A 17,525-nucleotide genomic window follows, 5' to 3' on the forward strand; every position below is an offset into this window, starting at 1 on the left:
AAAAAATTTCTTGTGAGGAGAACTTCCATCTGGACTCTTAGCAACGCTCGAGCCCTTCTTTCGGTGGACTTGAGCTCAGACTGCATTCCTGGTCCTTCTTATTGAAACAGGAAGGTCATCCTTCCTCAGCTGGCTCAGTACTTTTTGTTTTGAGGATACATTGTTACCATGATCCCTACTGCAGATTCATCGGATTCATTGCTAGTTTGTGATGTGCGTTTTCCATCCCAGGATCCCATCCAGGACTCTGCCTACATGTAGCCATCACGTTTTCTCAGGCTCCTTTTGGCTCTGAAACTTTCTCCAACTTCCCTTGTTTTTGGCTACCTTGATAATGTTGAGTACTAGTCAGGCATTTTGTAGAGTGTTTTTCAGTGGGGACTTTGATGTTTGTCTCAAGATCAGACGGGGGTGATGCATTTTGGGGAGGAAGACCATAGAGGTCCAGTGTCCTGTCTGCACATCATATCAAGAGTATATATTATCAACACAACTCATCCTTTATGCTAACCTTGATCACCTGGTTGAGATTGTGTTCATGATATTTCCCCATTGTCAATTTGCTCTCTTTTTTTTCCCTTTTCATTTCCTTAGGGAGAAAACCACTATGTGCAGCCCATGTTCAAGAGTAGAAGTGATTTCATTACATTACATTTCATTTACATTGATTATATTTATCTAAAGAGAGTTCAGCAGGAGGGCACAAGGAAAAAACATCGGACCCCAGTCATCTCTGTCCAGAACATCCACTGTGAGAGTGGTGGTGGTTTGTCATTCATTATGGTGGAATCTAGAGTGTCTTTACTTTCATAGCATTTAGTTATTTTGAAAACTTATTCCATTTTTTCTGTCTCCTTAAAATTCTATTTGTTACAACTCCAAAAAGTAATTATACTTACATACATATTCATAGCAGCACTATTCACCAAGGCCAAAAGTTGGCAGCAGTCAAAATATCCACCAATGAATGAATGGGTAGACAAATTCTGTTGTATAAATGTATATATAAACATACAAATATATATATTTGGGATACACACACACAATGGTGCAGCCACGAGAAGGAACAAAGTACTGACATACACTACAACATGGATAAACATTGCATACATCAACGCAAAGTGAAAAACACCAGATAGAAAAGGTTTCATGTTTACGTGAAACATCCAGAATAGGTAAATCCACCCAGATTGGTGACTGACAGGGGCTGAGAGGGCAGGGGTGGGGTAGGAAGGCTTGAGGAGTGTGAGGCTTCTTTTTGCACTTGATCTTAAGGCCAAGAAGTGATGTGAGGCTTCTTTTTGGCATGAAATGTTTGGGAAATGGATAGAAATGGCAGAAGCACAACAGCATCAATGTGCCAAATGCCACTGAACTGTTCACTTTACAGTGGCTAATTTTATGGGATGTGCATTTACCTGATTTTTTTTTTTTTTAAGTAATATACTTGGTTACCAGTGGGGATGGGGGGTGGGGGAAACAGGTGATGGGGATGAAGGAGGGCACTTGTGATGAGCACTGCATGTTAAGAAAGTAATATACGAATGGAATGACATTTTATTTTATGTTGCTTAGTGTTTTCCTGTGTGACATTTACCAGACATTGATATTTGCTTACCAGTTAAAAATGCTTCTCTCAAGCTTTGTGCACAACTCTGCATTTCAGTTATGTTCTTTCCCAATCTCGTTGCTCAAGAAAGGTTGTAAGGAAGGGTTCTAGGGTAAAATCTCAGAAGGCAGAAAAATCTCTGGTGGAACTTTGCCTACGTAACCATTCAGGGATACAATAACTCTGTGACTCCAGCTTCTCTAGTGTTTAGAACCATTATAAGATAGACTGTGGTCAAATCGTGGGGAAAAATGTTTAAATTTCCAGAGTGTGAAGACCACTAAGAGTTTCAGAGTTGATATAAAGACTATTTTAATGATATTTGAGATTGAACACATACAGAAAGAAGCCTTTTATCTCACCAACAAACAGAAACTTCTGGAAACGAGGATGCCATGGATGGTTATGGCCATCGGGAAAACAAACAAACCAAACTAGCAAACAGTAACTCCTACATGAACACGCATTATCACAACATTCTTATCTCCTGCTCATTCTCATTAGAAACCCATGTGTTCCCACAGAAACCTCTTCTCCCTGCTTCCCCAGAAAGGTAGGCTGCAGAGCCTGATCCTTAGCACTTCAGGGAGCCATTCCTGCTTGCCCCATATGCATGTGAAGGATTTTGCCCTGTTACTCTGTCTTTTGTCAGGGCAATCAGCAAGTCCCTAATTAGTACATGGAAGAGCATGGAGGAAAATATAATCCCCCCTCCTCAAAAAAGGGGAAACTGTAATTGAGATTAATGACTACAAATTAGAGTAATAATTATGATTGGCTGAATTTATAGGGTATAGAGATTTTTAAGAAGTCCTTCTTTAATTGCTGTAAATTTTCCCTGTCTGTTCATTATATTCACAACAGTTGAAAGTACAGTAAGAACACTAAATGACACATGAGATAATTTTGGTGTTCCACAAGTTAGCCTTTAAAATTATACTGTTTAGGGGCGCCTGGGTGGCTCAGTTCTTAAGCCACTGCCTTTGGCTCAGGTCATGAGTCCCAGGGTCCTGGGATCGAGCTCCGCATCGGGCTCCCTGCTCCACGGGAGGCCTGCTTCTCCCTCTCCCGCTCCCCCTGCTGGTGTTCTCTCTCTTGCTGTGTCTCTCTCTGTCAAATAAATAAATAAATTCTTTAAAAATTATACCGTTTACATGTATGAAATTTGAGTACATATAGAAAAATCATTTTTTATTGAAGTCATATTAGTTTCAGACGTACAATATAGTGATTCAACATGTAATGTTATGCTGTGCTAACCACAAGTATAGCTACATCTGCATTCACACAGCACTATTAAAATATCACTGATGGATTTCCTATGCTTTGCTTTTTATTTCCATGGCTTATTAATGCCCTCACAAGAAACCGATATCTCTCACTCCCCTTCACCCTTTTGCCCATCTTCCACCCTTCTCCCTCCCCCCACCCCGGCAACAACCATTTTGTTGAAAAATCTTAATTTGGCATAAATTCATGGATTTATTTTAAATTTTAAAAACTACAACTGGCTTATCAAACCTACCATTTTAAAATTATGATTGCTCGGGATGAACTCTTTCAAAAGACCAAATCAACCTAAGTTTATAAAAAATATTAGATAAAGAACATTTTACGTGGTTTGGATGTGGCGACATGTTTTAACACTCAGAAGCAGTATTTCTACACTTGTATGCCACACATGCTTGCCCCTCATATGCCATCACCACGTCACTGCAGTAGACAGAGTGGAGTATTTATCCAAACTCTCTCCTTCAGTCTGTCGGCAACGAATCTCACTGTTCTCTACCTCTTTGGGTCATTGTCACTACTCCATCATATGGGTACAAGTGAATAAGGGCGGGTGTATGTATCATTCCCAAAATACATAATGTAGACTTTTATCTCATATTGTCACCAGCTAGACCCCAGGACCTCACCTTGACTGCCCACCTGCCTGTACTCACCAACCTTTGTCCCAGAACCACTGAACTTGTCACCAGCTAGGCCCCAGGACCCGACCTTGACTGCCCACCTGCCTGTACTCACCACCTTGGTCCCAGCTAGGCCCCAGGACCTGACCTTGACTGCCCACCTGCCTGTGCTCACCACCTTGGTCCCGCATTTTCCCCTGTGCTCTTCTCTCCAGCTTACCTCTTAACTCAGACAAAGGGAAAGCAAAACCTCCCCTCACATGAGCAACTTCCCTGAGAGGTCCTGGAGCCAAGACCACCCTGGCCAGTTTGAGCTTAATCCCCGACGCGTGCCTGTGTAGATGGACCACAGCATGACCTCTAGAATGACTGATGACCACATTTACCTCATTATAATACTAACATCTCTGCCCAAGGAGGAACTCAAGCCTCATTTACACAGTATACAATGTGTGTCTAGGTTGGTTTCTTTAAGGTGCATGCGTGACCTCATGCCTGCCTCTACATATGATGACAAGGCTCCCCTATCATCCCCTATTCACCTAACCCCAAATAAAAGGAAGGTATCCATCCTTGCTTGGGGCATCATGGTTTTAGAAGTCATTCCCCATGATCTCCTTATTTGCTGCAAATAAAGTTTTCTTTGTGTGACCACTCATGTGGTGCAGATTCTGACTCACCAAGGAGTTGACCCACGTGGGTTCAGTTACAATATTGAGAAAAGATACTGCTTACAAAAAGTGTTGATCTATAAAATATGAATTTTTACTTGGAAACAAAATACTAAAGAAGCTACTGTCAGGGAAGAAAAATAATTTCTCTCCACCCTTCTAGCTTCTTGGCTGAGACCTCATGCAATAAAAACAGATTAGCAGGAAAAAAGCCCAAGCAATTTAATGATATGTACACCTACCGTATAGACACAGATAGCAGGAAAACTGAGTAACTCCCCCAAATGGCCAAAGCTATCACCTTAAATACCAACTCCAGCTAAAGACTAAAGACCATGTGGGGGTGGGGGAGAGCCAGGTTTTCAGGCAAAACACAGTCAACACGGGAGTCGCTGTCTTGCAGGTGGACGTCCAGACCCTCCCCACAGATGGGAGCTTGTCCAGATTCAGTCATTCTTGTCTTCCTGGTGGGAGAGGGATGCCCTTGCAGGTGGAGACTTCCCGTCTAAGTGCAAAGTGCTCTTCCAACAGGGAAGTGTTTCTACATGGTTTTCAGAGCTCCTCTGTTGTTTGCGGGTTTGAAAACATAATCAGCCTAAAATAATCCTTATGCCAGGAAGGTCTATTTTGGGGTGACGCATACTGCTCTTCTTCATTTCTATAAACAGACAGGTAGCACTGAAAAGATACCAGCTGCCTCTCTACACATGTGGAGCCTCCCCACGATTTGTCGTTAAAATGTATTATAAAACATAAGGAAAAATGGAAGTAGGTCTCCTGAACAATGCTCTCGTGTAAGCCCATGGCAAGCCTTAGTACTTCTCCTAGTTTATTTATTTTATTTTTTTAAAGATTTTATTTATTTATTTGAGAGAGAGAGAATGAAAGAGAGCACGAGAGGGAAGAGGGTCAGAGGGAGAAGCGGACTCCCCTGCCGAGCAGGGAGCCCGATGCAGGACTCGATCCCGGGACTCCAGGATCATGACCTGAGCCGAAGGCTGTCGCTTAACCAACTGAGCCACCCAGGCGCCCAGTACTTCTCCTAGTTTAGAACCAAATTTGATCTAAAAAATTCTTCTAAAACATAGTCCCTGGCAATTCAAACAAAAACCAAAATGAAAAGAATCTTTTGCTCTTTCTAGTAAAATGTTACTGCTCAAGACTGTTCTAGATAAAAGAAATACCATTCTAAATTGGGAGTGGTATAAATAAAACATAATTACTTGCATGAATGTGTTATGTGATTTCCTGAAGTCTATATTTCCATTCAATGCTATGTGAGAATCCAAAACATATTAAAAACTACTCCCCAAATTCCTTTCTCCCATTTTCATTCCTCATTTCTCTTATTTCCTTTATGAGATTAAGATATTTTTCATTATAAAATATTTAAAAATAAGACAATATTTCATTGATTTAGAAACTATAGCTATAACTGGCAAGCAAGAATATATCTCTTAAATGTTATTCAAGTTTGTTTACTTTGTATTTTCCCAATGTGTATTATTCTTTCACATGTCATTTACACTTTTGCTAACATTACACGGAACCTTTAATTAGATACCCTAAAAACAAGTCACCATTTAATGACTGTGAGTTTAGCTGTGCAAGGAATTGCAGGTGATACAAAGAACAATCCAGCGTCAAAGCGGAAATGCAGGAATTTAAAAGCACCCATGTATCTTCAACATTGAATCAAGAAAGCCGTAAGAAATATTCAGGAAAGTGTGGGGTGTGCCCCAGCTGGAACATTGTCAGTGTTTCACGGGAAAGCCACACTGACATGGTCCTGGAACCCTCAGCATCTTTGTTCAAAGCCTCCAATCCTCTGGCCCCAGATGATGGCAACACGATGTACAACTCTTTGGAATCATATTATAGCATATGCTGGCATAGCAGAGACACCCGCTGTCTTTGAATGAGTTATTTACTAAATAAGTAGAAATTTTCATCAATACATTGCAAGTAAGGAAGAACTAATTTCTTTTTAAGCACAGAGAACTTCAAAGATATTTACTTTTAGAAATAGCTCGGAGATAACTAATTCATTGTCACAATCCGCACTTTTTACCAAGCGCATTTTTTATAAATTTCAAATATTTACGCTATGACAATGTTAAAGCAATAAAACACCTCTGTCAGATGGTAAGTGAGGCTTCAATCCCTTTATCCCAATCAAAAGGCTTTCTTGATGTAAAATGGTTTAATTGCCCACTATTCTTTGATCAAATGAGATAAATGCTAATTTCTAATTCACTCAGTACCTGCTCTTATTTAGAAGAGTATTAAGTTAAATATTGGTTGGTTGGAGTGGGGCCAGGAATGATGTGGACTACCCAATACTATGAAATTACATTAATCTCGGTTTTAAAGTGAGTGTGGAACAGGCGTGCTGATCTTCTGATTTCTTGTTGAGCCATAGGAACCTCAAATAGAGACTTCCAACATTTACGTACTCAGTATTCAAGTGGTTTGCAGATCAAAAAAAAAAAAAAAAGGCTAGAAGCACCTACTAGACTGACTCATTGATACATATATTAAAGACCCTCTCCTTACCTTATCAGGTATTTGCAATAGAGAAAGAAAAAAAATTGCAACATATTTAGAGTTGCCCTGAGTCTTCTAACCCTGACTCAGTCACTGAAGACCAGGGAGGTGTTTGTCTTGCTTCTGTCCACCGATGACAGATGGGATATGACTGACTGAAAATTTAAAACTTATCCTAGAGTAACTTGATTCTGTTAGATTCCTTTATGCAAATGAGAAAAAAGAAGCAACAAGATTGTGTAGGTCTAAACCATTTTAGAAGTGAGTTCTTTTTTCTTGAAAGTGTTTTTTTGTTTGTTTGAAATGCTTACTTAATTTTCCTTAATTTTCCTGCATACTAGTAGATAGAAGAGCATGATATTTTACATCTCCACATGCTTATGTGTCTTTATGACTGGAACATTTTATGTTTGTTAGCCGCCAAGTATCATCTTCCTAGTTCACTCTTATTTCCCAGAATACACCCAGGAAATAGGCAAAGCTACAAACAATGGGTGTACAGTTTAGGACTTACTCCACAATTAGTAGGAAGTAGAGGTGAGGGAAGGTCAGAGTGGGGGCTAGTTTTGAAAAGTTATTTACATAAATTGATATCCGAAAGTGTACAAAGTGATTTTCTTTTACATCCAAGCCCATATAATTATAATGTTTACACACTGTTCTGAATATTCATAGTATTAAAAGAAAAGACAGAGATAAGAAAGAAATAGTATTTTTAGGAATTATATAATATCTTATTATGAAAGACAGCTAGTGTTCCTATTCTAGATTTTTGATATTTGAGAAAATATTAAATTTGCCCTGTTACTGATAAGGTAACTTAGAAATTACTCTGGCTATGATTCTAAATTAAATGTAAAGTTTTTCTTTCTGACAATCAAGAGCTCTTGAGTACCTAAGAATACTTAGTATTTCCGTCAGGATAATGCTAGTACGAAAGAGAGCTGGTTTTGAATAATATCTATGTATAAAAAGATGAGTTTGATTCCTTTGTGATTTAGGGTAATATATAAAAAATGGAGCTTGTGGTACAGACTATATTGGACATTTCAATAAAAAGAAAACCCACTGATCTCTGGGTATCCCTGAACTTTCATTGTTAGATTTCTTTTCCTTCTGTTTTCTAGAAATAATGAGGGAATCATTGCATATTCATATTTAAAATGAACCATGGGTAATAATGTTGTAAATATTCTCAATAAAACGAGTGACAAGTTAACCAAAACTCTCCCGGCTTATTTAAGAGTAACAGCATGTCCACATGGATAAAAAGAAACTTCCTAATTATGTGAAATTTGAAGAGTTTCCTTTGCACATCAATCAAATCTTTGTACCATAAGTAAAGCCAGATCCAAATTGAGTGATTTCAGGAATTTATCATCAGACCTCTACCCTCTTAGATACCATCTACGTTATTTTTATTTATTTTTAAAGATTTTATTTATTTATTTGACAGAGAGAGCGGGAGAGAGCACAAGCAGGGGGAGTGAGAGGCAGAGGGAGAGGGAGAAACAGGCTCTCTGCTGAGCAGGGAGCCGGACCTGGGGCTCGACCCCAGGACCCCGGGATCATGACCTGAGCCGAAGGCAGCCACTTAACTGACTGAGCCACCCAGGCGCCCTGATACCATCTACTTTAAAATCAAAATCAATCGCTCATATTTCCACTCTGGTTATGACTTCAAGAGAATAACGTAGGTTTTAGTGTACATGATCTACACTGTACATTTACATACCATTGACAATAATAAAAAACCCCAAAGAATATAAAAATATAATTAGAAACATATAACAATCTGTGGATTTCATGATTCTATATAAATATAAAAAATAAATTATATAGATGAAGGGGTTCAGGACTCCCCCCCAACAAATGTACAATTTTGGCATACTGTGAGCTGAAGGCACCTGAGACTGTGCAGGCTCAAGATAAATTCTGTCTTTCTCTTAACCATAGAGAAGAACCTAAATTGGGGTCTTTCCCAGAATAAAGGTTATGAACAGAGATAAATTTTATCTGAGTGACCCGTCTGTATGGTAGGGCAAACCTCTAATTATCAGACATATGCTTTTCTTATCACCCTGTGAAGTGCATCCCTTTTCTCTGAAGCCCCAGACCCCAGCCCCTTCTCCTCAATTCGGGATGACACAGAGACCTCATCCTGCCTGACTGCCTTTGGAATTTCCACATCTGTGTGGATTCCTCATACGTCCACCTATTACATTTGAGTTTTTTTCTGTGACTCTGTCTCATGTCAATTTGATCCTGAGTCCAGCTACAAGGACCTTTGGAGAGGACAGGGAACCATCTCTCTGAGAGAAGAAGCTCTGATTTGTAGCATTTGTCACTTTCCATACTCTAGGCTCTATCACCATGACCACAAAGGTGAGGTCATTGAACTTGGAGCTGGGAAGAGACCCACAATCGGTCCTGAAGCAAGTATGAGTCAGCTTTTCAGTTCCAACAACCCACTGTTTTAAGTAAATTATGTGTCTAAGATGTAGAGGCAATGAAGAATTCTTTACCATTTGTTGGGGGGGAGTGATGTGCTGTAAAACTTTGGAAAATAATATGGTACTTTTTAGTAAGATTAAAAGTATATATATGCCTCTACATGTGTAAAACACATAATTTTCTCATAGTAATTCCGTTTTTAAATTATCCATTTTTTAAAAGATTTTGTTTATTTATTGGAGAGAGAGAGGGTATGTGAGTAGTGGGGGAGAGGCAAAGGGAGAGAGAGAATCTTAAGCAGATTCCCAGCTGAGCGAGGAGCCAGACGCAAGGCTCCATCCCAGGACCCTGAGATCATGACCTAAGTCCAAATCAAGAGTGAGACGCTTACGCTTAACCGACTGAGTCACCCAGGAGCCCCTCAATGATCCATTTTTGAACTATGAAGTGCCAGTAGTTAAGTAGTTTATAGAATACTGTAACAATATGAGAATATATTCCAAGCATTTGTCTTAAGTATATTTTTGGTTGCTAACTTGCTAATCTTCACAAGAAGTCTATGTGGTGTGTTTTATTAATATCGTCATTTTACTAGGTAGGAAACTGAGGTACAACATCTGCCCAGAGTCACCCAGCTAGTCAACGGCAGCACTGGCATTTAAATCCAGGTAATGGTGGTTCGAGAATTCATGCTTTTGCCACAATATTGCACTCACTGCCTCTCATGAGAGTCATGAGGGTAGATATCATTCCATGCCAAAAAACAAAAAATGGAAAGTATAGTTGGATAAATTATAATGCATCCTAATTTTGGTATATTCTAAAATCATTAAAGGATATTGCTCTGAAAATTTTTAAAAACACCAAAAAGCTTCTAATCTCCCATATTTAAGATTCACATTTTATACCATCTAAGTTTATAATAAAAATTGTTACAGATAAATTAACCTTTTCTTTAATTTCTTGCCAATTCCATCCCTTCCTTTCGATGATTCATGCATATCCTTCTATTTCACAATTTAATCCCTGAAATGTTGAAAATTTAACACTCCCTCCCTCACTTATGCGCAGTCTAGCAAAGTGCATACAAATTGTTCCAGATGTGTTTATAAATATTTTAAATTAAATAGCAACTCAGATGTTTTAGCTTGAGTTTCTCTAAAAAAAAAAAAACACCTCATTTTAAACAGCACAATAAAAACTAGTTTTCAGATACATTCCAGAGCAATCTTACTTTTCCCTACATTTTATTAGAGATTCTGAGTCAAGCAAGGGAAACTGTATTTTTTCTTCTCATTTTCACTTGCATGGAAATAATCTATAAAAAGAAAGATTTCAGGGTTTTGAGGAACTCAAATCTACTCAATCTACTGAGAGGCCAGTAGATTTTACTTTTTTTTATATCTGCTGTCTGTCTCCACTTTAGCCTCTACCCCTGGACACCAAGATAATCAATTGAAAAACAACAACCTGAGAATTTTGAATGTAAATCTAGAAATTTGGCTTCAAAAATTAGATTTCTACCTATGTATCTATATCTACTACCTACCTACTATATATAACAGAAAAATTTATATATATTATATGTGTTAATAAAATAAATATATTTATATATAAGTAAACATATTTATATATTATAAATATATAAAATGATATTAATATAAATATACACAGACAAAATGCCCCCCCCCCCATTTCTGGCAAAATATCTTTTGGGCAAAAATGCCATTGAATGACACCTTGTTGCATATAAAGTGGTTCAGAAGAGCGGACGGAGGGTGGTTTCCTTTTGCCCCTCCCTGCGGTCTTCCTGTTCTGCCCCATGAGTAGGATGACAATGCTTAGGAGTCCTTAAAAGCAGAGGTTGGCTTCAGAGTCTAATAACCTTTTCAGAGCACGATCCTGTCACTTGCTATGGACCTCTGTCAGTACCGGAAGCTATCTGTAGCCAGACCTACCAGTTGTTGGCTGAAATACTAGCCCCGCTCTTCTTGTTAACAAACCCTTCTCCCCTCTTCTCCTTCCCTCTTCCTCCTCCCCCTTCTCCTGGCCTAGGCCCCCAGGGTTACCAGTGTGTCCAGCTCCAGGAGATGCAGAGAACTTGGTGTCATCCAGAGGTGACTACCTCCTTCCCCTTTGCTACATACAATCTTCCTCAACCTCCCTTCTCTACGCTGCCTCCTGAGATCCCAGGCTGGGGGGGGGGGGGGGCGCTGGATGGGAGAGGACTCGGGAAGAGTTTCCTCGAAGACAAAGGAGGAATAAACAAACATAAGAAGAGTCCTAGTTCTGCCCTTTTCTCCACCTGCTTACCTTCAGACTTGAAATGCATTTGTGATGCTCATGGCTGTGGAATTCATTAGCCCCTGACAAATGAGGCATTGGAAAAATAACCAAATTTCAGGAACGGGGCACAACGTAAGGAGAGAAGTAACCTGAGTCCTTGGTGATATACTTGGGCTGTCAAACCAACCCTTGATCCACATGAATTAGGGATTTTATTAAAATAATAAAAGTCCATGTTATGGGGCACCGGGGTGTCTCAGTCGGTTAAGCGACTGCGTTCGGCTCAGGTCATGATCCTGCAGTCCCGGGATCGAGTCCCGCATCGGGCTCCCTGCTCGGCGGGGAGTCTGCTTCTCCCTCTGACCCTCCACCCCCCCCCATGTGCTCTACCTCTCTCATTCTCTCTCTCTCAAATAAATAAAATTAAAAAAAAAAGCCCATGTTATGTAAGACTGTTTTTCCGATGTTCTGTTCCTACTGTGCACACATCCTGGTTATGGTCCTAGTCACTGACACCTAGTGAGCAACTAACTATTCAAGAAATGGCAGCCATGGGGGAGAAGATTGCCGATTGGACAGTTTTTCTCTTCCTTTAGTGTACTCTGGAATCCCCTGGGGAGTTAATAAAAATGCAAGCATTCCACTTCTACCCTTTGAGTTTTTATTCAGAGGGTCTGAGGTTGGGCGCAGGAATCTGCACATTTAATATCCCCCCAAGGTGATTCTGCTGCTGACGTTCCAGGTACCACACTTGGAGCAATACGTCAGTGTGAACTGACCGCAAACTATTGAAGAGTGGGTATGAGTGATTCAGGGGGAAGGAAACAGTGAGGAGAAAGAAACCCTCCTGCCCCCTTCCATCCCACTTCCCAACTAGAAGAATATAATATACAAATTACGCTGTGGACAGCCTACCCTGTCCAGCCCATAAACTACACCAAGAACTCTGAGAGCACTTATACATTTTGGGCACATTCTTTACTTCGTAAGTTCCCCAGAGGGAAGTTAGGGAAATTGAATACTCACATTAGCTTGGATGATGACAAAGTACCGAGTCTTATCTTCATAGTTGAGCCTCTTCCTTAACACCACATTTCCAGTTAACATAAGGGGAATTTCGAAGGTGTCATTAGATGTCTGCAAATAGAGAAAGACATAGAATCAACTCCTTCGAATATAAGATGAATTACAGAATGTAGTGTTGCAACCTAGTCTTTTGAAAGTTAGAGAGCATGCTTATCATCTGAAAATAGAATATTGCCTGTAAGCTTCATATTTAATACTCTCATCATTTTTTAAAGATGTATTTATTTATCTGAGAGAGAGAGAGAGAGGGAGAGAGAGGGAGGGAGGAGTAGAGGCAGAGAATCTCCAGCAGATTTCCCACTGAGCACAGAACCAACTAGGGCTCTCTCCCAGGACCCTGACGTCATAACCTGAACTGAAACCAAGAGTCGGCCGCTTCACTGACTGAGTCATCCAGGCCCCCAGTACTCTCGTCATTTTTAAAAACTTTGCATGTCGATCAATGGGTTTCACCAGAGTCATTTTGATAACCACAAAACTTATTTCCTGTGACAGTTTTTTGTATATTTTTAGGGTAACCCATCAATAGCCCTGGAATACTTCTAAATCAAAGTTGAGGTATCCGGAAATTTTCCCTGTTACCACTGTTTGTTTTATCAACAAAGAGCTCAAACATTGCAATTTGTGATTTCAATATAATATCCTTTTTTCAAGACTGGTGTCAGGGGAGGAGCAGGGCAATGGTGATTTGTACTTGGTTCTGTGAGCTCACGCATCATTATCCAGAGCAGGTCATTCTTCTGACTGGAAAAAAAAAAAAAAGGCACTCCTGGCCTATCCCCAAAGACAGGAAGAACCAGAACCTTTTGGAAACCAGCTTAAATGCTTTTGCTTTAAATGCAATCAGTTCAGCAGCTATTCATCCCTAAACTCATTCCTTATTTATTTTAGATAAAATTCAATGAAAAGGATGGCAAAAGAAAAGAGAAGAAAAAAAAAGAGAAGAGAAAAAAAGGAAAAAAAAAAAGAAAAGAAAGCACAATTTTAACTATTCTGATTTTGCTCATGGGTTAAATAAATTGTGCTTTGTTTTAGTAATAAGTTTGCAACACTGGTAATTAAACTTCTATGATTTTGGATAGTACAAATGCCTGATTCTTCTCTATTCCACATCTAGTATAAATTGGATCTGTGTTTACGACATTCACAAATGATGACGATAATGCTGAACATAATAGTAGGTGTGACAGATTCCTGAGGGAGCCCTGTCTATCCCCACTTCCTGATAGGCATCTCATGCCTTTGTGTAAAATCTCCCCTTGAGTGTGACTTGCTTCTAACCAAGGATACAGCATAGGCGATAAACTGTCACTCTTGTGGCTACATTGTGTCATGGATGACTCCATCTTGCAAACAGCCTGGGTCTAGACACTCTCCTTGCAGAACAGCCGAGGAACTCAGTGTGGTCTCTTAGAGGTGGGAGCAGCTTCTAGCCAACAGTCAGCAAGAAGCCAATGCCTTCTGTCTTAAAATCATAAAGAAATGAATTCTGACAGCAGTCTGAGTTTCTCTGGAAGGAAGTTCTTCCTTAGTTGAGCCTACATAGGAGAACTAATCTGGTCAACACCCAGACTGCAACCTTGTGAGAGCCAAGCTGAGTCTAGACTCTTACGTCACAGAAACTACAAAAATGAGTATGTGTTGTTTTAAGACACTAAATTTGTGATGGTTTGTTACACGGTAATAGATAACTAACACACCACGTTAACCCCTGACTTGTCTCAAAGATCAGTGGTGGCATATAGTAACAGTAATTGATATCTGCTACGTTTGCTGAAACTTCAACATCATAATTTCAAGTGATATTATATTTTTGTTTCTCTGATATTTAGGAACACACAGACAGACATGAGGATATACTCATATATGTTCTTATTAGAAAGTGATCCTCTTTTTAAAAATACAGAGATGAATAAACCACTTCTTAATAGTTTCTCCAATCCTCTTTTCCTTAAAGAGCAAACAGCCTGACACAGATTTGAAATGTCAGTGTTTCTGGTTATAAACTAGTACCAGTGGCTAACCAGCTGACAGCTCATCACTGCAGATCCACAGCAATTGACGAAATGAAGGATGTTCTCCTGTTGCCATTCGAACTGTGAAATGATTATATCATCGTTGCTGCTGCCTAAGACAGGAAAACCAGAATGGTTCATAAAGAAAAAGGACTATGCCTACTAGTCTTCTAAAGATATACTGAAGACATGAACTGATTGGGAATTGATTGTTCTGCTTCTATATGGCTGATGATCTCCTCCTTGGCTTAGTCTTTCCACAAACAACACCTATAAACTCTGGACTAAATGCAAAAAAACAAGGAATACCAGACACCCCTAGAGAGATAACCAAAGCAGACATACTCTGGGAGATCTCACACACTTGAAAGAAGAGACAACGTAGGTGAGTTTGCTGTTTTACAATAGCTAGTGCCTCAAGGAGCAGTCAAAATTCTGATAGAAAGTCCATCTGGCCTGAAGCATCAGGGGATAGATTTTTGGGACCACCAATGCTGATGGAAGGTGAGAGGTGGGCCTTAGAAAGAGAAAGCCAGGAAGGGAGAGAACAAATGTCACCTGTAAGCTGTGTTGGGGTCTGTTGGTGACCTCTAGAGCACAGAGGCAGACTAGAACAGGTGCACTAAGAAAGCATATAGAACTGAGCTTCGAGCTGCACCCGAGAGTTTTTAATGTAAGTCCAATGATGTTGTCTGGTACATTAAAAACAAACACATAGACAAATCTTCTCAGATGAATATAATAGAAGAGTCTCTCCCCAACATAACCTTCACAAGGTCCAGGAGGGAGTCCAGAACAACTGGACCCATGATGAACCAGGAAATGGGATCCCTTTTCAGAAAGAGAGAAAATCAGGGAAGACCAATGTTAGGACAAGCAGAGGAACTCTGTACTCAGAGATGTAAATAATGTGCTCAGTGCAGGCGAGACCACAGGAAAACTCAGCAAAGATAGGCAAACTCCAAAAATGTGGAACATTCAGACATGAGGGTTATACTAGCTGGGAAAAAAAAAAAGACCACTGGATACACTTGTCATATTTCTATTTCTTAAGAGAGAAGGGAAATCTAGATGTGAGTGTGAAATTTCATGATTTTTAGATATTGGCTCAAAAATGATTTAAATTAATTTGTGGCCAAAAGCGCCTGGGTGGCTCAGTTGGTTCAGTATGTGATTCTTGATTTCAGCTCAGGTTGTGATCTTAGGGCCCTGGGATTGCACCCCAATAAGGCTCTGTCTCAGTGGGGAGTCTCCTTGAGAGTCTCACTTTCGCTCTACCTCTGCCCCTCCTGCTCATTCTCTCTCTCTCTCTGTCTCTCTCTCTCAAGTAAATACATAACAATAAATTCTTTAAATTAATTTGTGGCCAAACAAAATGTGAGTGGAATGAAACTCGAGGTCATTAATTTGTGATTCCCACTAATGAATAATGCAGCATCAGTTGGAAAACAAACAAAAACAAACAAAAAAATCCTGAGATCTTTAAGTAGAACAGACCAATCTACACTTTTACTATTCCATACACTGTGGGACTCATTTGAAAGAAATCATAATTGTGGTTACAGATGCCAGAGATGGCCACATTTTCAGGTTAAATATGTTTGTCATCCCCACAGTTTTGATTTGAAAATAAGAAATTAGTAGATGAATATTATGGTGCTATTAATAGAAGCAGAGTTACTAGCAATTGAACGGTGACAGGTACAAACATCAGTAGGTAACTGAGGTTTACATTAAATTTCCATGATGGCTAAAGATGGGTTCACTCTGTAAGGATGTGGCTGGGTTCATGCTTTCTCCCCTCCGCCCCATAAGCTCCAAGTTAAGTGCTCTCATGGTGTCTTAGTCTTTCGCCTCATTGAATTACGTCCATGCCCAGAGAATGTCTTTATTTATTCCACAGTAGTGCTAGCTTGCTAGAGTACATCTTTCTTTTTCTGCAATTTGGACACTGCATGTGGCCAGTTGGCTTATCCAATCTATAGGCAGTAAAGGTACATATTGTGTTTCGTGCCAAGTCCACAAGTCCCTGAAAGGGGGAAGCCTTCAGAAGGAATTCCTGCACAGGTGACAAGGATAAGCTTCTGGAGGCACATGTCTTAGGGGAAAAGACACATAAAACAAACAAAAACACCTCCAAATCTTCCTGAGGCTGTGCTACATCTAGGGGGCTTTTCTTCTTCCTTTTCATTTTTGTTCCCCGCAGGTTTTGAAACTTTTACCAGCAGTACTGTTTTGTTAGAACACGGCGGAGAAAAAGTGGAGTCCGTGTCCTCTAGAAAGAGTCCTGAGTCTGCGGCTCAGAAGCCCGCGCACACCAGCCGGCTACGCCCATGAGCCCGCTTCTCTCCCACCCACGAACTGACCCGCCAGAAGATGAGAACGTTTACAATTCACTTAGTTCTCACACTACATGTGTGAGGTAGGTCCTATTGGCCATTCTCAGTCTCTGCGAGCTCAATGTTTTTGTTTCTTTGTTTAAAGCTTATGTAACAAATACATAAATTAAAAATAGAAACATAATATTAACTTCACCACTTTCTATTTTCCTAACATTAAACATAAAGAAGAAGCATTTGTTTAGAAAATTCACTTAAGAAGTGATTTTTTTAAACGATGCTTTGGGGAACCCATGGCACCCTGAGAAGCGTTCTGGGGGGAAGAGGAAGGGAAAGGTGGCAGGCAGGGATTCTCGCTTGGGCTGCAACAAAACCATTCTGATCTTATCAATGTGATAGATAATATAACATACTGGAAGAAATAATTTCACAGCCTAAAAACAGTGTAGAAATTCAATGGTCTAATTAGAAATAAATAATCTAAAAAAAAAAAAAAAAGCGGGGCACCTGGGTGGCTCAGCTGGTTAAGCATCAGCCTTTAGCTCAGGTCATGATCCCAGGGTCCTAGAATCAAGTCCCACATCAGGCTCTCTGCTCAGCGGGGA

The 17,525-nt window shown here is 39.9% G+C and overlaps 1 protein-coding gene across 17 annotated transcripts in view; it reads right to left on the reverse strand.

Annotated features, from left to right (window-relative positions):
* Positions 1-17,525, reverse strand: part of PCDH15 (protocadherin related 15) — a 781,344-nt gene that overhangs the window by 475,946 nt on the left and 287,873 nt on the right. For 16 of the 17 annotated variants that reach the window (XM_088020022.1, XM_088020021.1, XM_088020020.1 and 13 more), the window contains one exon: positions 12,507-12,617. The exons of the other annotated variant lie outside the window; for it this stretch is intronic. In XM_088020022.1, coding sequence (XP_087876148.1) covers positions 12,507-12,617 — 111 coding nt within the window. The remainder of the gene's footprint in view (positions 1-12,506; positions 12,618-17,525) is intronic. 17 annotated transcript variants of the gene reach the window in all.

This window comes from Eumetopias jubatus, unplaced genomic scaffold, assembly GCF_037043125.1.
Source record: "Eumetopias jubatus isolate StellerSeaLion01/CBP00866 unplaced genomic scaffold, mEumJub1_p1.0 scaffold_17, whole genome shotgun sequence".
NCBI lineage: Eukaryota > Metazoa > Chordata > Mammalia > Carnivora > Otariidae > Eumetopias > Eumetopias jubatus.